Here is a 23,459-nt window from a genome sequence, read left to right on the forward strand (position 1 = left end):
AAGAATAAAGAAAAAAGAATGAAAAGAATTGACGACAGTCTTAGAGACCTCTGGGACAACATTAAAGTCACCAACATTCGAATTATATGGGTCCCAGAAGAAGAAGAGAAAATAAAGAGACTAGACTGTGAAAATATTTGAACAGATTATAGTTGAAAACTTCCCTAATATGGGAAAGGAAATAATTAATCAAGTCCAGGAAGCACAGAGAGTCCCATACAGGTTAAATCCAAGGAGAAACATGCCAAGACACATATTAATCAAACCTTCAAAAATTAAATACAAGGAAAAAATATTAAAAGCAGCAAGGGAAAAACAACAAATAACATACAAGGGAATCCTCATAAGGTTAACAGCTGATCTTTCATCAGAAACTCTGCAAGCCAGAAGGGAGTGGCACAACATAATTAAAGCGATGAAAGGGAAAAACCTACAACCGTGATTACACTACCTGGCAAGGATGTCATTCAGATTCAAAGGAGAAATTAAAACCTTTACAGACAAGCAAAAGCTAAGAGAATTCAGCAGCACCAAACCAGCATTACAGCAAATGCTAAAGAAACTTCTCGAGCAAGAAACACAAGAAAAGGAAAAGACCTACAAAAACAACGCCAAGAAAATGGTAATAGGAACATACATATAGATAACTACCTAAAATGTAAACGGATTAAATGCTCAACCAAAAGACATAGAATGGCTGAATGGATACAAAAACAAGACCCATATATATGCTGCCTACAAGAGACCCACTTCAGACCTAGGGTCACATACAGACGGAAAGTGAGGGGATGGAAAAAGATATTCCATGTAAAAGAAAATCAAAAGAAAGCTGGAGTAGCAATTCTCATATAAGACTAAACAGACTTTAAAACAAAGACTATTACAAGAGACAAAGAAGGACACTACATAATGATCAAGGGATCAATCCAAAAAGAAGACATAAAAATTGTAAATATTTCTGCACCCAACATAGGAGCACCTCAATACATAAGGCAAATACTAACAGCCATAAAAGGGGAAATGGACAGTAACACAATCACAGTAGGGGACGTTAGCACCCCACTATCACCAATGGACAGATCATCCAAAATGAAAATAAATAAGGAAACACAGGCTTTAAATGATACATAAAAAAAGACGGATGTAATTGATATTTATAGGACATTCCATCCCAAAACAACAGAATACACTTTCTTCTCAAGTGCTCATGGAACATTCTCCAGGATAGATCATATCTTGGGTCACAAATCAAGTCTTGGTAAATTTAAGGAAATTAAAATCGTATCAAGTACCTTTTCTGACCACAACAGTATGAGAGTAGATATCAATTACAGGAAAAAATCTGTACAAAGTACAAACACATGGATGCTAAACAATACACTACTTAATAACCAAGAGATCACTGAAACAATCAAAGAGGAAATCAAAAAAAACCTAGAAACAAAGGACAATGAAAACACGACAACCCCAAAACCATGGGATGAAGCAAAAGCAGTTCTAAGAGGGAAGTTTAGAGCAATACAATCCTACCTTAAGAAACAAGAAACGTCTCAAATAAACCACCTAACCTAACACCTAAAGCAATTAGAGAAAGAAGAACAAAAAAACCCCAGAGTTAGCAGAAGGAAAGAAATCAAAAAGATCAGATCAGAAAAAGAAATGAAGGAAACAATAGCAAAGGTCAATAAAACTAAAAGCTGGTTCTTTGAGAAGGTAAACAAAATTGATAAACCATTAGCCAGACTCATCAAGAAAAAAAGGTAGAAGACTCAAATCAATAAAATTAGAAATGAAAAAGGAGAAGTAACAACTGACACTGCAGAAATACAAAGGATCATGAGAGATTACTACAAGCAACTATATGCCGATAAAATGGACAACCTGGAAGAAATGGACCAATTCTTAGAAATGCACAAACTTCCAAGACTGAACCAGGAAGAAATAGAAAATATAAACAGACCAATGACAAGCACTGAAATTGAAACTGTGATTAAAAATCTTCCACAAACAAAAGCCCAGGACCAGATGGCTTCACAGGCAAATTTTATCAAACATTTAGAGAAGAGTTAACACTTATGCTTCTCAAGCTCTTCCAAAATATAGCAGAGGGAGCAACACTCCCAAACACATTCTACGAGGCTACCATCACCCTGATACCAAAACCAGACAAAGATATCACAAAGAAATAAAACTACAGGCCAATATCACTGATGAACACAGATGCAAAAATCCTCAACAAAATACTAGCAAACAGAATCCAACAGCACATTAAAAGGATCATACACCATGATCAAGTGGGGTTTATCCCACTAATGCAAGGATTCTTCAATATACACAAATAAATCAATGTGATACACCATATTAATAAATTGAAGAATAAAAACCACATGATCACCTCTATACAGGCAGAAAAAGCTTTTGACAAAATTCAACATCCATTTATGATAAAAACCTTCCAGAAAGTAGGCATAGAGGGAACTTACCTCAACATAATAAAGGCCATATATGACAAACCCACAGCCAATATCATCCTCAATGGTGAAAAACTGAAACCATTTCCTCTAAGATCAGAAACAAGACAAGGTGCCCACTCTCACCACTCTTATTCAGCATAGTTTTGGAAGTGTTAGCCACAGCAATCAGAGAAGAAAAGCAAAGAAAAGGAATCCAAATCAGAAAAGAAGAAGTAAAGCTGTCACTGTTTGCAGATGACATGATACTCTACATAGAGAGTCCTAAAGATGCTACCAGAGAACTACTAGAGCTAATCAATGAATGTGGTAAAGTAGCAAGATACAAAATTAATGCACAGAAATCTCTGGCATTCCTATACACTAATGATGAAAAATCTGAAAGAGAAATGAAGAAAACACTCCCATTTACCATTGCAACAAAAAGAATAAAACACCTAGGAATAAACCTACCTAAGGAGACAAAAGACCTGTATGCAGAAAGCTATGACACTGATGAAAGAAATTAAGGATGATACAAACAGATGGAGAGATATACCATATTCTTGGACTGGAAGAATCAACATTGTGAAAATGACTATACTATCCAAAGCAATCTACAGATTCAGTGCAATCTCTATCAAACTACCACTGGCAGTTTTCACAGAACTAGAATAAAAAATTTCACAATTTGTATGGAAACACAAAAAAACCCAAATAGCCAAAGTAATCTTGGGAAAGAAAAACGGATCTGGAAGAATCAGGCTCCCTGACTTCACACTATACTACAAAGCTACAGGTATCAAGATAGTATGGTACTGGCAGAAAAACAGAAATATAAATCAATGGAACAGGATGAAAGCTAAGAGATAAACCCATGCACATACGGTCACCTTATTTTTGATAAAGGAGGCCAGAATATACAATGGAGAAAACACAGCCTCTGCAATAAGTAATGCTAGGAACACAGGACATCTATGTGTGAAAGAATGAAATTAGAACACCCCCTAACACCATACACAAAAATAGACTCAAAATGGATTAAAGACCTCAATGTAAGGCCAGACACTGTAAAACTCTTAGAGGAAAACATAGGCAGAACACTCTATGACATAAATCACAGCAAGATCCTTTTTGACCCAGCTCCTAGAGAAATGGAAATAAAAACAAAAATAAACAAATGGGACCTAATGAAACTTAAAAGCTTTTGCACACCAAAGGAAACCATAAGCAAGATGAAAAGACAGCCCTCAGAATGGGAGAAAATATTTGCAAATGAAGCAACTGACAAATGATCAATCTCCAAAATTGACAAGCAGCTCATGAAGCTCAATATCAAAAAAACAAGCAACCCATCCAAAATTGGGCAGGAGACTTAAGTAGACGTTTCTCCAAAGAAGATATACAGATTGCCAACAAACACATGAAAGAATGCTCAATGTCATTAATCATTAGAGAAATGCAACTCAAAACTACAATGAGATATCACCTCACTCCTGTCAGAACGGCCATCATCAAAAAAAATACAAACAGGGCTTCCCTGGTGGCGCAGTGGTTGAGAGTCCGCCTGCCGATGCAGGGGACACGGGTTTGTGCCCCAGTCCGGGAGGATTCCGCATGCCGCGGAGAGGCTGGGCCCGTGGGCCATGGCTGCTGAGCCTGCGTGTCCGGAGCCCGTGCTCTGCAGCGGGAGAGGACGCAGGGGTGACGGGTCTGCGTACCGCAAAAAAAAAAAAAAAAAAAAAAAAAAAAAAATCCACAAAAAACTAAAAATAGAACTACCATACGACCCAGCAATCCCACTTCTGGGCATATACCCTGATAAAACCATAATTCAAAGAGAATCATGTATCACAATGTTCATTGCAGCTTTATTTACAATAGCCAGGACATGGAAGCAACCTGAGTGTCCACCGACCGATGAATGTCTAAAGAAGATGTGGCTCATATATACAATGGAATATTAATCAGCCATAAAAAGAAACGAAATTGAGTTATTTGTAGTGAGGTGGATGCCCCTAGAATCTGTCATACAGAGCGAAGTGAGAAAGAGAAAAACAAATACCGTATGCTAACACATATATATGGAATCTAAAAAAAAAAAACAAACAAAAAAAACGGTCATGAAGAACCTAGGGGCAGGACGGGAATAAAGATGCAGACCTACTAGAGAATGGACTTGAGGATATGGGGAGGGGGAAGGGTAAGCTGGGACAAAGTAAGAGTGTCATGTACATACATACACTACCAAATGTAAAACCGATAGCTAGTGGGAAGAAGCCAAATAGCACAGGGAGATCAGCTCGGTGTTTTGTGACCACCTAGAGGGGTGGGATAGGGAGGGTGGGAGGGAGGGAGACGCAAGAGGGAAGAGATATGGGCATAGATGTATATGTATTCACTTTGTTATAAAGCAGAAACTAACACCATCGTAAAGCAATTATAGTCCAATAAAGATGTTAAAAATAAATAAATAAATGTTATTATTAAAAGAGGAAAATAAATATGTTACTTAGCCCCCTCCTCCCCGCAAAAAAGAATGTTATTTCCCCTTCCATGTACTCAAATAATACCAGTCAGGTCTCCTGAACCAACAGCAGGAAACACTCTCCAAGGAAAATAAATTCCTTGAGGCTATTTTATCGCTGGGACTGGTCAAATAGTTTTAAGTGCTTACTGAAAAGTATGAGTATTGGGAAAAGAGAGAACTGAGCATGGAGGATGAAGAATGGTAAGGTAGATGACTGATCAGAGATAATGCTCTAAGCTTCAAGCTTAGGAGGTAGTGAGCCAAGTCCAAGCCAGGCAACTCAGTCAAAACTGCCAGCATTTTGGAAGCCAGGTCTATGATTGCCATTGGTACTATTGCTGATAATGGTAACAGTGTAATGTTTTACTTGGTGTGGGATTATTATGCATTATAGACAATCTGATCCTCTGAACGTTTAAAGGATGCTCAGAGGATCTGTGCAAGGCTGTGGGACCCAGGAAACAAAGAGGTGGGGTTACTGAGAGAGAATCATGGCAAGCAGTGGCCTCAGCAGGAAGGCAAAGAACAATATGATGGGCGAAGTCTGTGGGAAGGACTCAAAAACAGTTCTTTCTCCGTCACTCTCATGCCCAGTAGGCTTGCAATTACACCACAAGCACCGATAAAAACAGTAAAGGACAGTGGTTTTCAAAGTGTGACCCAGACCAGCAGTATCAACATCACTTAGGAATTTGTTAGAAACACAACTTCTCAGGGTCATCCCAGACCTACTGAATCAGAAACTCTGAGGATGGGGCCCTTGCAGCCATGTAGGTGGCTTTGATCACAGTTAACTTAGAGAACCTCTGGTCCAGTGGACAGAAATACGGACTGTTGAGGAAGACCGTCAGTTTCAAATCCTTTGAAATGGTGAAATCAGAAAGTCTGCATGAACTGCTATGCCAGCCCTCAGCCATAGTAAGCATTCAAGACAAATCTCATTCCCTCGTCCTCTTCCTCCTCCTCCTTTATTTTCTTCTTCCTCCTCCTCTTCTCCTTCATTTTCACTGTCATCTCCATCAGTTGCAGCAGCAGCAGCAGCAGCAGCAGTAGAAGCAGCATAATTTGCAGGAGCTACTGAAATGACATCACTAGATCCAAGGTTCCCCATTTGGCCATCCTGTGACTTACGCATCTTCTCTGGCAGGAGAGGGGAGAGAATGGATGGGCAGCTCTAACTCCAGCACAGCTGCAAGGGCATCTGTGCTCAGAGCACTCAGCCCAGGTGCTGGGAAGCTTTTCAGGCAGGAGAAACCTGGCCACCAAGTGCAGATTCTGCCTCTGCTCACATCCTGCTTCCATTCCCAACAGTAATTGGAGGCTGGGAGCTCATTGTAAATTTGCTTAATTGAGCAGTTGAGGTCTTTATTGTCCTGCTGAGGAACTGCTTCTAAAAGCCTGCTTCTGGGCTCACAGCCCCTTTCATGCCTGTGCTTCACTTGGTATTTTCTCCACTCTCTTCTTGTCATAGACCTGTACCTCTGGGATCACCATCTTTTCCCTGTATTACTCTTTTAATTGTTTTTTTTTTTTTTTAACGCAGATCAGAAAAACAGTCAATAATGCAGAGGGCAGGGGGCAGAGGAGCTGGCTAAAGCACACGAGCCAGAGTTGGGGGATTCTAGGCATCAGCAATACGGGGGGAGTTTCACAAAGGCTGGGAGAGATTCAAGATTTGGGGGACACAGGCTTACAAAGGATGGTGAAGCTTGAAAAAATTCAAAGCACTTCCTCGTCCAGAGGAATAGAATGGAAAATGTAGCTATTTCATGACCGAGAAGCTCTGAAAGCTGTAATGATGGAGAGAAACCCAGAGGCGACAGCAGACAGAAAATTAGATATTGGTTTGCAGTGCAGTATTATGTTATTGTTTAGAGGAGGGGAAAAAGCTTTTTTAAAAAAATGGTTAGTCTACAGATGCCGTGGTTGGAAAATGGCACTCTCGTTGACCGCTTCATTACCTCAGATGTACTCAGGTACAGAGAAATTGGAGAGTGTCCAGAGAGAAGCAACGAGACCAATGAAAGTAGTGCAGAGACTGACTAATACGAAGACAGCAAGGAACATGATGTGTGTGAAACACGGCTGCCTCGGCCCCAGGAGAGGTTTGGTGAGCACATGATGGGTATTTGGGAGATACTCACATCATCCATGGAGAACGTATAGGTAGCCTCGCATGATGGTGTTTAAATTAGCCCTAAGCAAGTGAAATTAAGGAATTTATTATTTGGTTGAAATCCAGGAAACCCTAGACACTTATTCCACTGGGGTGCAGGTAAGTGACAGCCCTTATAGGTGCTACTCCTTGTGCCTGGGATGCTCTTCCTCGTAAAGTTGGCATGACAGACTCCTTCAATAATTCAGGTCTCAGCTTAGGTGTCACCTGCTCAGAGAAGACTTGACCTCTCTAAGAGAAGGTCAAGTCTCCCTGCATATATAAAAGTCACTGTAGACCTGTGCCCTTCCTCTGTTGATTTCATAGAGCAATATGAAATTATCTTCCAGATTGAATTCTTTGCTTCCTTAGTGTCCAACTCTCTGGTGGAATGCTTGCCCCAAAAGATCAGGGGTCTCGTCTATCATATTCACCACTAGGTCCCCAAAACTAATCATTATTCCAATAACCACTCACACTCATAAAGCAGTTAAGTCATGGCAAGAACCCTGCTAACATAGACATGTCTATGTTAACTTATTCAGGCCATGCAAAAACCTAGATTTTATCATTTCTATTTTTTTTAAGAAGAAGAAACTTGAGTCCCAGAGAAGGTGGGTGACTTCTCTAAAGTTGCACAGCTATAGGTGCTAGGGCTGGGATCTGAAGCCAGGTTCTCTAGCTTGAAAATCAACACTCTTAATCACTGCACTACCCAGTGTGTACCCAACCAGTATGTATTGAATAAATGAGTCAATCAGTACATGAGTGAGTGAAGGAATGAGGATTTGAGTCCAAAACATCTGCCCAGGGCAGGAAGCAAGAAACGTATTGAGGTTTCCCAACTTTAGTGAAGGTGAGTCCTAAATGACGGCCTTCAGGAATCATCCAGATGTCATCCAACTGCAAAGATAATCCCCATGCTGATTACCTGTGTGGTGCTGAAAAGGATCTCCATGCCCTGAACTGCCAGGAAGGCCTCCCTGCCAGACCGGAGGTTGGCAATGTGCCTGAGGCAAAGCAGAAGCGCCCTGCGGATCAGCACGTAGGAATTGGTCGTGTCATGGCTGTGCCAGTCCTGATGCAGCCTGAACAAGATGGTGACATAGCCTCTGTTCACTGCCCTGCGGCTGTTAGACTCTGAAACCAATGGGAAAAGACAATGTCAATCACAGGCTGGCCATACCTGCCTGAGGATGTCCCAGTGTACCTCCCACAAGATACTAATTCATCATAAAGGGAATGAAAATAACTTTCCATTGGAGAAAACTGGCAGATATCACCTTCATCAAGTGACCAAAGTCAACATCAGCAGATAAGATGCCCTGAGAAAGACACACCATCACTTTAGCATCACTTAAGCGCCACTTTAGCATCGCTTTAGCATCCCTTCAGCATCGCTTCTATGATATTCCTGCCCCAAAATGCATAACCTAAATGTTACTATGAGGAAAATCAGCAACCCCAAAATGAGGGACATGATACAAAATATCCAATCTATAATTTTCAAAAATGTCAAGGTCATGAAAAGCAAAAACAAAAAACAAAAAACAAAAAAAAAAACAGGAATTGAGCTAACAGAGACTAAAAAGACATGGCATGTCAGTATGATATATAATTATAATTTAGATCCTGGACCAGAAAACAATTTTTTTCTTTTGCTACATATGGCATTAGTGATGCAATTGGTAAAATATGAATAGTGTTTAGATTAACCCATAGTATTGTATAAATGTTTATTGTCAGATTTTGATAAACTATTATATGTTTACATAAGTGAATATTCTTGTTTTTATGAAATTCACCATTGTGAAAGTCTATAACATTCTCAAATAGTTCAGAAAAAGGATAATAGTGTGTGGGGAGAGAGAAGAAAGGAGGTGGGGGGAATCCACAGGATTTCCATTCCTCTTTCCTAAGCCTCAGTAGACTTGGGATATTGTCATTTGGGTTGAGCAAACTATAAGGCTTAGGTTGAAAAGGAGAGGACCCTGAGTGACAGACATAATGTCAGGAAGGCTGACATGTGTAACAGATGCGTTGGGTGTTTTCCGTAAAGAGAACAGAAGCCAGATCAGCAAGGGGTTGGCTCCGTCCAGGAAAGGAACTCCTCAGGCTCAAGGCTACCCAATAGGGAGCTGGTCTCTATGTGGTAATGAGCAACGTGGCACCAAAAATATCCAGAAAGAGGTTGGAAGTCCACCCAGCAGGGATGTGAGGACAGGGCTTCCTTACATCTGACAGGGAGCTGTAATAGCATGCTCTTACAGTTCTCTTCCCCTCTTTCACACCATGACTACCCTTTGTTAGTTGAATGACCCTGCGTGAGACCTCCCATGAGACCCCTCTGATGGGTGAATCATTTCTTCCTTTTTCCATTATGAAGAAAGAAAGGGGGAAGAATGGTCCAAGATACCTCTCTCAACAGTCCACATACACCACTTTTCATGTTAAGCTCCTCCACCTACAGGGTTGGCGGACAGACCAGTTCAGGTCTACCCAGTAGATGGGGAGATAGATACTCTCTGGATCCTGGTCCTCTCTACCCCTGTGGACTAGGTACCCCGAAGAACTCTAACGGGCTGACTCTCAGGAACAAACGCCCACATCTTGCAGCTCTGCCCTCTCACGACTGCATTTCTCCATTATCCATACTGTTCATGCTGGTTTATGAGACAATCTATGTTTCTGGCTGAGCATGTGAGAGAGAGATCCCCTGAACTGTAACTGGATAAGTAAAATTTCAGCTCCAAGTCAGATTTTTTCCTAAGACCATATAAGTGCACATGAGTCAAACGATAACATGAAAATTCAGTGCTTTATTCCAGAAGGGTTTTCTCATAATATTAATGGAATTCTCCTTTTCTTCTACTTGTTTGTCAAATTCTAAATTGTCAGGCTTGACTGAGCCCCACTGAGATTTCTGACCCATTTGTGCAGTTAGTTTTATTTTTTTTTTCACTTTTGACAACATTTCATTCAGCCATGACCCTAAATTGAGAGCCATGAGCTTTATTCACTCCATGATGTGTTTGTGGAAGGTTTAAATCACCTTCATTACCTCCTTTAATGAATTATTCTTTTGTATCAAAAATATTTATCTCCTCGGCTGGTCCCAGCCACAAAGCACTGGACTTCTTTACTGCCTAAATGAGGTTCCAGCCTATCCAATATCTGATGTTTAAAAGAAAATTGAGGATTAGGTAGGAAGTATTAAAGGAAACTATCACCTGCTGAAAAGAAGACAGAACAGAATGGCAAAAAAAGTGCATGGAGGCCGCGTGGGCAGTGGGAGGTTAAGAACTTTTGTCTTTTATCTATGTTAAGGGTATGAGACTAATAATGTGTTATCCTCATGACGTTCATCTCCCACTTCTGGGGGAGGGGGAGGGAGATAACGAGAAAAAAGTCTTTAATTGTCTGAGAGAAAAATCCCTTATCAGATCCCAATGATTTTATTCACGATTTCCTGTTAATCTTCAACAACCTGTCATGTTTACTAACATCGAAAATAACTACACCTCCTCCCCCAACCCCTACCCTAAATCAGTCAATCTTTCTCCCTGAACGGCTTGGGAGTTTTGCAAAAAGTCAATATGCACCTGAAACCCGACAAGAGATCCATCAAGCTGAACAAATGTAGAGGGGAGCTGAAGAATGAAATGAGGGTCACTGGGATCTGCAACTTGCAGAAGTTTGAGAAGATCTGAGGGGAGGACAGTGCTTCTCCCAGGGAGGCCAAATAGGAAGGAGAAGATGTGGGGTTTCATACATTCCTTTGGATGGGCTCAGGGTTTGGAGGCCAGAGAAGATCCCCAGACCAGCTGTACTTTAGTCTGTTTATGGAAATGGCTTCTTCCTAAGATTTCCTTGGAAAAAGAGTTCCTGTTCCTTAATTTTTTTTTTTTAATTTCCGAAACAGATTGGTTTATGTTAAACTGGTTGGAGGATGGGGTGGAATGGACAGAGAGGACTTCTGAGGACCTTTAATTTAACAGCTCACCTCCACCCCCTTCCCCATCCAAAGGCACTCTCCATGCCCCCTTGTCTCCATCAGCCCCTCCCTGGCAGCCTCCTGCTGAAGTTCTTATCTGGCCAGTTTTCCGGTGGCAAATCTGCATCCTTGTCCTCACCTCCAATTTATCCTCTTAAGTTCTACTCTTTCTACCTACCTTTCCAGATCTTATCCTCCTGAAGTCTTATTTGTAGCTAATTCTCAGTCTAAAATGTGACCTCGCGCTCTCCTTATTTTAACCCCACGTATTTCTTCACAGAGGTTCAAATGTTTTCTTTAGTGCAGACCCCACTGATGCAGCAGATTTTTACATTCAGGAAGAAAGAATAAAAAAAGGAAGGGAATATACCAAGATATCAATAGTACTTATGAGGGAGGAAAAGATTGATGATTCTATTTGCTTTGGGTTTTTTTAGACTGGACTTAGACTTTTCTGTAGTTTTTATTCTCCTCATCCTCTGCAATGAACTTTGACAATCAAGTAGAAAAAAGACAGGTTACCCTTTGACAAGAAGTCCGTAGTCTATAGGCCATGCCATGTTGTAAATGCCTGTGGGCAGGGCAAGAAGTCCCCGGGTTGCCATAGCAACCAATTCACCTTACCCCATCCCTTTCGAAAGTGAATTACCTACCTTGCCCCTGAAGGTATTTGAGAGCATGATCATCTCTATAAAAATGTTTGTTTTTTAACAGGAAAGCCCAGACACCTTCAAGACTCAAAGATTGGATTTCTCATGGGGAATTTCCAGCCCCATGACAGGTTGGTGGAGAAGTGCTTGGTGACCCAGATTATAATACCTGCAAGCAACACAACGCTCTGCCACTTTTATTGGGCAAAACCAGAGGAAATTTCCATGACTGCTCTTTGTTTCCCATATCTGAGAATTTCATCACCCCTTTTAGAGTAAAGACATAGCTTAAAGTGGAGGAATAGTGGGAACCTGCAGCAGAGGAATGAGCTGGATGCTTTCACAACCACAGCTCTAGGAATGAGACATACAAATTAGTGCACACCTCCAAACTCATCTTTACTATCCTCGTGTACCCTTCACTGCCTTGCTGGGCAAAGCCTTCAGCTGTCAGCTTTCTTTCTGGAGTCCTTGCACATGGCTGTGACCTCCACTGCTTTCTAGCTGTGTGACCTTGAGCATGTTACTTCACAGCTCTTGTCACTAAGTCTTTATCTAAAAAACAAACAAACAAACAAAACTGATAACAGTCCCTTCCTTGTGGAACTGTTGAGGAAATTAAATGAGATAATATATATAAAGTAGATAGCTTGATGCCTGGAACGTAATAAGCACTCAATACCTGTCGCTTATTATACTTGCCATCATCAACATGATAAGCATCATCTATTTACTATTCCAACTCCCCCTCTGTAATTTTGGACAACAAACTGCCAAATGCTCAGGACATGAAGAGATTCCTTTGGACAGCCTCACACAAGAATAGGAGCACTAGGATCACATAGTTGTTGATCTGCATTTTGGCTCTATCATTTATCAGCTGTGTAACCTTGTTTAAGTTACTAAGCCATCCTGGACTACATTTCCATCATCTGCAAATATTAAAGCAAGATAAAAGAGAGATAACTAAAGCATCACCTTTACAAGTCCATTAAAAGGAATGATTGCATAGTGTAGCAGCTGGCATCAAGTATGTGCTCAATACATGATAATCCCTTCCCCATAAGGATAACATTCAAACTTCAAATTCACTTCACTAGTGAGAATAGCCCAAGGAAATGTTTCAAAATAAGTAAAATTTATAACCACAGTCCTTCAATCCCCCTGTAATGGAATCAACTTCTCACCCCAAATGCCCACACATCTTACACAGCTGCCTATCTGTCCTTAGACACCCCAAACATACATACCGAGGACCATTCCCCCACATTATCCCAGGAGCCCTTACAGACAATGTCCATAATGTAGAACTTTTTAGTTCCCCTCTCTGACCAACTTTACCCGACTTGGGTCCCATTACACTAAAGCTTTTTTAGAAGACTGGGTAGTGCTGTAAGGTCCTCTTGATTGATAATGGTTAAGTGTTTAATAACTCACCCTTGCTTTTGATAAGCACATACACGAGTAAGAATAAATACAAGGATTCGAGGCTCTCATCATTCTTAAGAACAGAAATCATCTTCAGCCACATAGCATAGTAGGCCATTACTATCCGAAGAAATTCTTGCCCAGGAAGATTAAATAGTTTTATTAAACAGATTTATTTCCTTCTGTTTCAGGAACTTCAAGAAAATTCATTCATATGAACTACTGACAATTCAGTGAGCCGTTTTCAGGACTGTGGCCCCCTTCTCAAAAGAGAAGACCACTCAGCTGGGCTTATCAAACACCCCTCCCCAAGGCTTGCCTCCAAACCCTCTCCTCACTGGATCCCCCAGCTGAGCAATTATATCACAAACACTGCCTGATCTTCATCAGGACTCCACATGCAAATACCCACCTGGAGCCACAGCACTCGCACTGTATAATATCCCACCCTAGAAATCCCCCCTTGGGGACAATACTACAACCCAGGTTAATGGTGACCTTAACTACAGCAAACAATCCACTGGCCTCTGCAACAGTGCTCTTTTCAGGGAGTCAATTTAGAAGATGTTTCTGGACAAAGCAGGCTTTTACCAAGACTTCTAAATCATATTACATGAACAATAAGCTACCTGTTTTGCCACTGTAACACCAGTTACAATTACTGAGTATTTATTTACTGAATGTTTCCTATGTGCTCAGCATTGGGCTAATCATTTTACATGATCATCTCATTTATCTCATGGAAATGCTTGAAGATAAGCATTATTTGCCTCCTCTTACAAATGAAGACACAGAAGCTGAGAGAAGTTAAATAACTTGTTCAAGTCCTGAGAGCTTATAAATGGCATGTGGAGAATCCAAATGGAATCCCCCATCTGCCTCCAAAGCTGACATCCCACATCATTATCCCCAGTGCCGGTTTGTACAGATTACACTGTTTTGCATTCAGATAAAGACCTTTAACGGTTACCAGGAGAACCAGCTTCTTGAGGAGGGTTTCCGAAAGGCTGAAGGAGATGAAGTCTGCGGAACAGCTGAGGTGCTTGAGGGGCGTGGCTTTCAGCCAAATGGAACCTGGCACCGTCCCTCTGGCCAGTCGCCCTCCGTCGCCCTCCTCCGTCTTCTCTGCTCCCTCCCAGGCCCCTAAATTGTGGCGAAAGTTGATTTTTAATAGGAGACTCAAGGAGGTTTAAAGAGCCAAGGGCTTCCCTGGTGGCACAGTGATTGAGAATCCGCCTGCCAATGCAGGGGACACGGGTTCAAGCCCTGGTCTGGGAAGATCCCACATGCCGCAGAGCAACTAAGCCCGTACGCCACAACTACTGAGACTGTGCGTCTGGAGCCTGTGAGCCACAACTACTGAGCCTGCGCGTCTGGAGCCTGTGCTCCGCAACAAGAGAGGCCGCGATAGTGAGAGGCCCGCGCACCGCGATGAAGAGTGGCCCCCACTTGCCGCAACTAGAGAAAGCCCTCGCATAGAAACGAAGACCCAACGCAGCCAAAAATAAATAGATAAATTAATTAATTTAAAAATAAATAAATAAAGAGCCAAATTAACAGCCGATGGTGCCTCGGCTCCCTGGAGGAGATGTTCAGGACCCCTCCTGACGCCCGGCAGGGACCCCTGAGGCCAGCCAGGAAGTCAGGCCCAGTATGTGGCTGCAGGGCTGCCGAGGCGGAGTCGCTCTCAGCCTCCCCGGCAGCTGCTTCGACGCTCCTCACAAGGGAGAAGCCGCGCTGTATGTACCGAAACATAACTAATCTTAATGTCAGCAGTAATGGAAATTACACTCCATTATCATTAGCTCAAATAAGAATAATGATATGGACTTAGCTTGCAGGTATTTTTTTCTCTTTGTAAAATAGATACTTTTCAGTAAACTTGGCTCTAAAGGAAATTTGGGTCTCAAGCAAATCTTGTTTTCCCATTGACTGCCTTTTGAAAATGAAAGATGCTTTTCCTAAGCTTCAGAAAGAGTGACTAAGAAGGCTGAGAAATCATCCTTCAGAGCATTGTTTTAAACCTAGACTCGCCTACTGCTGGTTGGGTTTTTTTGAATCACCAACTGCTTCTAATACCTTTCCACAGATACATTCCCAAGCCATAGAAGTCTCTCCACTCTTGAGAAAGCCTCAGAAGCCATATCTGCCTCTTCCTCCACACACCCAGCTCTTCCTCTGGTCCTTGGAGAGTACCATGTCCAAGGTATTAGGCTGCAGTGCTACAGGGGAAGGGACCACTAACAAATAGGGACATACTCCAGACCAGAACCCCCTGCCACTTCCCTGCATCCCATATGATGAATCAATCTCACCTTGTACTTTATCAATTCTAAGGCATATATTTTTTCACATTTTAGCATTTCCAGAATTAAGATGCTTCTTAACAATGATAATGTTTCAATGACAACTGGCAGCATTTTTTCGCTCTTCATGGCACATAAAAATTGGAGCATCTTATAGTCAATGACATCCTAGATTTGAGGAAGTAGGATTAATTTTTCAATATTTAGTTTGAAAATTCCCTAAAAGGAGCTTGTTTCCAGCAAGAAATGATTGCTTGAGAGGTTTGCTCAGCATATGGGAATAAGCAGAGACAATTTGTCCTGAAAGCCAGATCTTGCTGTGTCTAGGTATGCGGTGAATTATCAGCTAAAACCATGCTCATACCCCCTAAACTCCAGGAACCACCATTCACTCTTGCAACAAACACACTTAACAACTACTACGTGCTAGTATGTGCCAGGCAGTATTGTAGGCACTGGGGATATTAGAGCAGGAAATGAGATGCACAAAGTCTCTACTCTTAGGGGCTTGCATTCCCATGGGGGAGCTGGGGAGACTCTCAGATCCAAATAGATGCACACACACACACACACACACAAATTAGGTAACTTCAGACAATGACGAGTGCTACAGTGAAAATCAAAGAATGATTCTAGAGGGACTGGTGGGGCTGCTACTTTAGACTGGGTGGTTGGGGCAACTCTTTGAGGAGGGGGCATTAGCACTGAAACCAGAATGTAGGAAAGAATCAGGCTGCAGAGATCCGGGGACAGAAAATTCTAGAAATCTGGAGAGCGAAGCAAGTAGAAAAGCCCAAATTTGGTGAGTGCAAATAACAAAAAGTCTGGAAGCTAAAGCCAGGTGAAGAAAGTGAGGGGAGAGCAGTAGGGCAGAGATCAGAATGCGGGACCCCCACCGCTTTGATATTCATCACAGCGGGTTGTGCAAAATCAGGTGGGGGGGCAGATATGTCGGTCAGATTTTCTCACTCTCCTTTTTGTTATTTGTTTTTGACATCTCTGCAAGAAAGCCCTTAGGAATGATCATCTTTGCCTGGACCTAAAATTTCCCAGGAGTTTTCCTATCCATCCAGAGTTTTCTTTTGAGTCTAGATTCTTCATAGGGAAAGAAGCACCTGCTAAGCCCTAAGACGAGCCCCAGTCCCTTCTAGGTTATTGTAGAGAACCTTCCTCCTAGTTTCATTTTGCCATTTCCACTGTTTACTCATCAGAAGGCAACACTTAAAGAAGAAAGCCAGGATTTAGACCTGGAAGAAGAAAAACAGAGCACTTCCCCGCCTGCCTTTCTCTGTCAATGGATGAGGGAGACACCTGTCCGTCAGTGGCGTTGCCTGCTTCTGGCCAGAGTACAGACAAGCAGTGTGGACTACAGGAAAACAAATCTGCACGTGCAAACATCACGTGCAAATTGGTTCACACTGCATTATGCTTCCAGGCCTTGAGCATGCGCAGAGCAAGGTAAAGAGCTCAGCCTCTGTGCTCCTGGCCCGCTGTCCTTTGGCCTGATGTCATACGGCAGCACAGCACTGAAAAGTCCCGAAGCAAGCGTGAGCCTTGCGCTTCCTTGTTTGAACTCCACTCCTATCCCCCGTGGTCCTCCGAGTGCCCCTTCCCTACCGCCTGGAATGTGCCCGCAGCAGCCTCCTACTTGACCCGCACGCCTCCCCTCCACTGCCCAACACTTCTCACTAAAACACACACTCAGATGCTGTCATCCTCTACTCAGAAAAATGGAACAGCTCAGGGAAATCCAGAAGATCTGTGGATGCCAACAGGGGCCTAATGTTCTCTGGGTCTCCTTGTATGGGCGTAGCAGTTGCCAGGCAGCCTGGGTGTCCCTGGGATTAGGGGGAGGGGCTGAGGAAGAGGCTGAGCAGGGTCTCTGACCCCTGCTGCCACCAGAGCAGCTCCACCATCAGCTGTTTACATGCAATGGCTCTGCCAAGGTTTTCATTTCAAGTTTAATACCTACAATTTATTTCTTTAAAATAAAAATAAAAGATTTGAAGCCCTCTGGTAGTGAAATGAAAGAATGGATTTCAGTCCCACTGTGCCAAGTACACATCATGCAATCTTGGGCAAGTCAGCCAACCTCTCTGAACCTCAATGTTTTGTATAGAACAGTTTCCCAGCCTGGAACTATGGACATCTGAGGCTGAATATTAGGTCGTAGGGTCGGGGGCAGCTGCCCTGTGCATTGTAAGATATTTTGCAGCATCCTGCCCTCTACCCACATGATGCCAGGAGCGCCCACACCCCCTGCAGATGTAGCAATGAAAAATGTCTCCAGACCTTGTTAAATGTTCCCTTGGGACAAAATCACTCACGCTGAGAACTGCTGCTCTAGAAGAGTTAAATATTTACCTGTCTTGCAGGGCTACGGTGAGCATTAAATGAGATAATATATGAAAAAGTGCTCTGCAAACTGCTATTATTAGAAGTCTGTTGGAAGCATCTGACTTACATCCTGACATAAACAAATAATTGTACAGTCAATCCTGAATGGGATGAGGAAGCTACTGTGCACTTTCAGAGCTCTGAGATGTTTATCTTTTTGTCTATCTCTTTCAATCTTTGTGATACCTTATCTTTGTCAATCCATAGCCAGTCACTCATTATGCCAGGGTGACACAAGTTCTGAAATCCATGACATTTAGAGCTCAGCAATCCTGGATGTTAACCCCTGATTCCCCAGAATGAAAACAAAGTACGTAAGTGTGTGTGGATCAACCTTCTAGAGAGTAAGAGGTTTGAGCTTTTAGCAAACACATACGACATTCACACAGGAGCCTGAGCTTCCTTGAACACATTCAAACTGTTGTCAAAGCAACATCATGGCCCAAACTTACAGGCAGATAGATAATCAGGCCAGAGGGAAAGCCCTAGAGATAGAACCAGGTCTTTAGAGCCAGAAAACAGGATAGCCTGGTTGAAACACAGCAGCCTGCTTAGTTGTGAGAACCAGGATTGGCTGCAACCTTATTACAACAATGTTTTTTGCAGATAACAGTTTATGTCAGGCAAGGAAAACACACCACCACCATCCACAGTTCTGTTAGACCCCGTGTGGGTGCCTGGGAACATCCTGGCCATCTCGGGAAGGTAGTTCACCATCTTGCCTATAGTAACAACCATTGTAATTTCCACCGAAAACTGACCCTTCTCATTTAATTAGGTCCAGTTTAATTGTTTAATTCGGCGTCTTAATCCCAAGAGACTCAAAAGTTACTTGACTAAGGCTCAAGGATGAAGATAACAATTTTGCCTCTCTCTCTGAGTCAAACTTGACTACCTCTTCCTTAGGACCACCACACAGTAAAAACGAGCACGTGTTCCAAACCTCCTAAAGGATGCATCAGCCCGTCTTTAAATTATAATCTCTGACAATTTACTGAGCTCTGAAAGTGTCCCATGAGAATATTTATTTCAGAGGTTTTCAAACTTGATTCTTTCGAGCCCTGAGGAACTTCCATGGAAGTTTCTCAGCATCAATCACGAGCCAGGGAAAGAAGAGGTGAAAAGGGAAAGGCCAGGCTGTGATTCACTGGGATCTCCCACTTCTGCTCCCGTTTTATCTGCTTTAGATGTGTCATCTCCTCAGAAGATTTCTTTAAAAAAAAAAAGTTTCTTCTACTAAAGCACCCTCAAACCACTCAACTTGTACAGCCCTCCCATTTTTGGAAAACGAAACTGAAGTCAAGTACAATGACAAAGAACTAATTTCAGGTCCCATGCCCATCAGCCAAGTCCAGGTTTCCTGACTCCATGTGGAAGGTGAGACTCATCCTTGAAATAGGAAGATTTTCTGCTTTGAAGACAGTCACAACGGAGTTTGAATTTCAGCTCTCCACTTACCATTCATGGGATCTTGGGGAAAAAATGATTAACCTATCCTAACTACAACTTCCTTGTATGTAAAATGGGAATATAACGTGCCTGGCAAGTGCCAGGGCTCTGTAATTAATACTTATGATCATTATTCCCTGAAGGTACTCTCATAAACAATAATTCTCTTATCACTCCCCACCTTCCTGCCCTCTTCCTTGAGGGATCGCAGAGAACAGTTCATGAAACATATTATCAAATGGGATGTGGGATGCCTGTGAACCATGGGAAGGCAGATGGGCATCTTCCTTAAGTCGTGCCTTTGGCCTTGGCAGCAAATGTGAAGAAGGTAACAGGTTATCACAAGGGATCAGGGGAGATGGGGAAAAGTAACTGCAGGATTCTCTGCTCTCTACCAGAGGCAGCCCTCAAAAAAGCTGCGCGAGATGCGAGATGCTCCCTACCCTCGGTAAGTCCCTCTCAACCCCGCTAACCTCACTGGGAGTGCAACAAACTCCAGCAACTTTTCCAACACCGGGCTTGGGCTCCGCTCACCCTGCCTCCTCCCAGCTCCCTTAAATAATGACTGAGCGAATGCCTCCGGGACCATCTTCAGCTAATTTCCTTCAAGATATGCAAGCTGCCAACACTGGGAAGCACAGATAGTGTGGAATAGCAAATATGGCCAAAATTAGATTAAAATAACCTCCTGATAAACAAATTACTCACCGAAAATAAATATTGGACTAGCGCGGCCAAGATAACTAGAAGAACAGCACCACCACATGGCAGGAAAAGGAAGTACATGAGCTGCGGTCTGTGGCCAGGGACGATCAGCACCCACCCCCAACTCGGGGGCCTGACAAAGCCAGCAGGGAAAGGGAACTAGCAGCTGTAATCCTTCCCGGCCCTGTTCCTTTCTCCTCTCACTCACCCCGTCATTCATCAGCCTTGCCTGATGCTCAGCCTCACAGCAGAAGCTCTGGCCCTTTGCACAGCCATGTTGGTGTGTTGGCACTTCTCACTGGGTCCCCTTCAGATGCTTGTATGGGATGGACGGTGTGATGCTCTTTCCTAAACTAAATGATAGATGCTCCCAACACACACACACACACACACACACACACACAAATCCTTCTAATACTTAGGAAGTATTTATTTAGCTTCCTTTCATATTTTGATCTTATCTTCTTTGGGCTAAATAAACCTACCCTTGTTCATCTCTCCTTGGTGTGCACAGAGCTCAGGTCCCAGGGTCTACAGCAGGTAAGCTCTGTAGCCCAACCTCTCCAGGCCTCAGTTCCTACACCTGTGAAATGGTGATGATGATACCCCCTTACTAGGCATGTACATGCAGTGGTATATACAGTGGTTGACACGCTAAGCAGTCGATAAATGGTACACGTGTGCATTGTCATTTCAATCCCACCGTGTGACGGATGTAGTTTGCTAGTCTGCATTCATACAAAGTCGATCACAGCAGTCCATCCAGTGTGACAAATGCAAAAATCTAGCAATATTACTTGAAGCAGATTTCTGGATCATCACAGAAATATAGGACTTGTTTCTCCAGAAGTTATGATGGCAGAAAGGACGTTGGGTCTATAATCACACCACAGTTTGATTCTTTCTGGGGACAGGAATTGGGCTGGCCTCTTCATTAAGGCATATTGGAAACAAATGTATGAGGCTTAAGTCACGAAACTGGGATCCTTCTTTAGTTAACATTAGTGTGTTAGAGGTTCTCTGGGTACAGCTCAATGTGAGGTGTGCGGGCTATGACAGGGACCCCAGTGCCCATGGAGGTAGACCCTGCAGGGAAAATACGTGCATACGTACACAAAAATGCATACACACAAACACATATGCAAAAATATAGGACTCACTGATTACAGTATAGTTACTTCTTAATTATGGTTAGTATATTTATAGTTAGTATAAATATAGTGAAAAGGTTTAATTGGAAACCTAACCCTGGGCAGAGATGGGGGGTTGTCAATACCCTTGACAGAGACATTTGTGCTGAGACAAAAGAAAGAACCAGTGTTAGCTGGACAAGAAACCTTCTAAGTCTCAGAGATCTGGGTGGGTCACTCCCTCTCTCTGGTCCTCAGTTTCCCTGTGTGAAAATGCGGAGAGGGGTGGATAAGACCAACCCTTTTCTGGGATCTAGACAACAATTTGTATTGTAGTCATCAAACTCACTAAGAGACTAGATCTTAATTATTCCAACCACTAAAAAGAAATGATAATTATGTGATGTGACAGAGGTGCAAATTATTGCTCTAATAGAAATACAGCAATATAGATGTAGCAAATCTAGAATGTAAATCTATAACGTAAATGTGTTACATGTACACAATGTTAAGTGTCAAATATATTTCAATTTTTAGAAAGATTAGTAGTTTTCTGGGTTCTCAGGGAGCCCTATATTTTTGTGAACGTGTCTCAGAGGCCACCTTAGGGGAGAATCATTGGGAAACGGACAGACAGGGCTCTGAGTTCTCTACTCAAAGAAAAAAATGTTTGAACACCACTGCACTAAACAACCTCAAAGGTCTTTTCCAGCTCTGATGGTCTGACTCCATGGTCCTCCTCTGGAAACTGAAGGGGAAACACTCCGTGGGCAGAACCCTGGGGCACCAGGCTTGTCCAGGCAGCCTGGGAAGCCAGGAGGACAGATTCCAGGCCCCGTGGGAACACAGATTGTACATGTGAGCCCTGTGAAGTCTGTGCCACCCTACGGCTACTGGTGTATGTCAGAAGTTCAAAGGAATCACACTGCCAACCATCCTAAAACACTGATGCCATTCTGAGAACTCCTCAGAGCTCCTAGAATTCCTACAAAAGCCTCAGTTGGGGCTTTTCAAACATGGCCCCTTCTCTGACATTTTGCTGTAGAGCAACTATCTGGCCACCAAGTCCTCCACTCCCTACACTGCTGATTGCCAGGCCATAGTAGAGGACCGTTGAGAGCTTGAGGTGTCTGGCCATGATCAGGACTCTAGGCGCCAGAAGTCCCCTCCTTCCTATACCCCCGCCAGCAACAGGCTGCGCTGACCCCGTGAGCCAGCCGGGCAGAGCTCACCGAGGAAGACACCAGAGAACCTCCTCTTCCTGCCAAACTTCCCACGAGCTCCCTTGCATCTCTCCCTCCCTTCTTTCTTCTCTGTCTCCCTCCCTTTACTAACTCACTTTCCCGTTCCCTGCACCCTCCCCATTGCCCCAACTTATGCAAACTCCCAGACTCCTCTGAATGCTAATGCTGAAGTTGGAGAGTGGTCTGAAGTAGACCCATCATCCTCTTACTAAGATGTAGGGCCTGAACCAGAAAGTGCTTCAGGTCTTTCCTTGTTGCGAGAATGTGACCTTTAAAGCTGGGCAGCAAGGTTACTACCAAGGCGTTACATGAAGATTCATCCCTGGAGCCAGTACAGATCAGGCAGAATCCCACAGTGCACGCTCATTCCAAGCACCACTGCCAGGCCACCACTTCTCCAAACTGCATTTATACCTAATGCTCACAAAAGGGTGTTAGGGAGCAGAAAGAAAAAGGGAGAGGTGGAGAGGCCAATGAGAAAGGAGAAGAAGATGAGGGGAAAAAAAAGGAAAAAGAGACACAGAAGTCCAGGTAGAGACACAGATAAAAGAAAGAAAGGCAGAGTGGATGCAGATAGAAAAAGGGACATGGGCACATGGGTGGACCTAGAGATTATCATACTAAGTGAAATGAGTCAGAAAGAGAAAGACAGATACCATATGAGATCACTTATATGTGGAACCTAAAATATGACACAAATGCTGTACAGCACAGGGAACTCAACTCGATACTCTGTAATGACCTATATGGGAAAAGAATCTAAAAGAGAATGGATATATGTGTACGTGTAACTGATTCACTTTGCTTTACAGCAGAAACTAACAGAGCATTGTAAATCAACGACAGTCCAATAAAAATTTTAAAAGTATATAAATAAACTAGACATAAACTTGGTTTAAAAATAAAATAAAATGAAATATGAAACAAAAACAGACTCACAGATATAGAGAACAGACATTGTTACCAAGGAGGAGGGGGCATTGGGGGAGGGATGGACTGGGAGTTTGGGGTTAGTAGATGC

The 23,459-nt window shown here is 42.8% G+C and overlaps 1 protein-coding gene across 1 annotated transcript in view; it reads right to left on the bottom strand.

Moving 5' to 3' along the window:
* The window catches only part of LOC309802868 (uncharacterized protein), a gene marked incomplete at its 5' end in the record, with an annotated part of 160,387 nt that overhangs the window by 88,742 nt on the left and 48,186 nt on the right, over positions 1 to 23,459 (bottom strand). Inside the window, 1 exon segment of the mRNA XM_082618750.1 lies at positions 8,067 to 8,275. Within this exon segment, the coding sequence (XP_082474876.1) occupies positions 8,067 to 8,275 (209 nt within the window).

This window comes from Mesoplodon mirus (assembly GCF_964341445.2).
Source record: "Mesoplodon mirus genome assembly, chromosome: 4".
NCBI lineage: Eukaryota > Metazoa > Chordata > Mammalia > Artiodactyla > Ziphiidae > Mesoplodon > Mesoplodon mirus.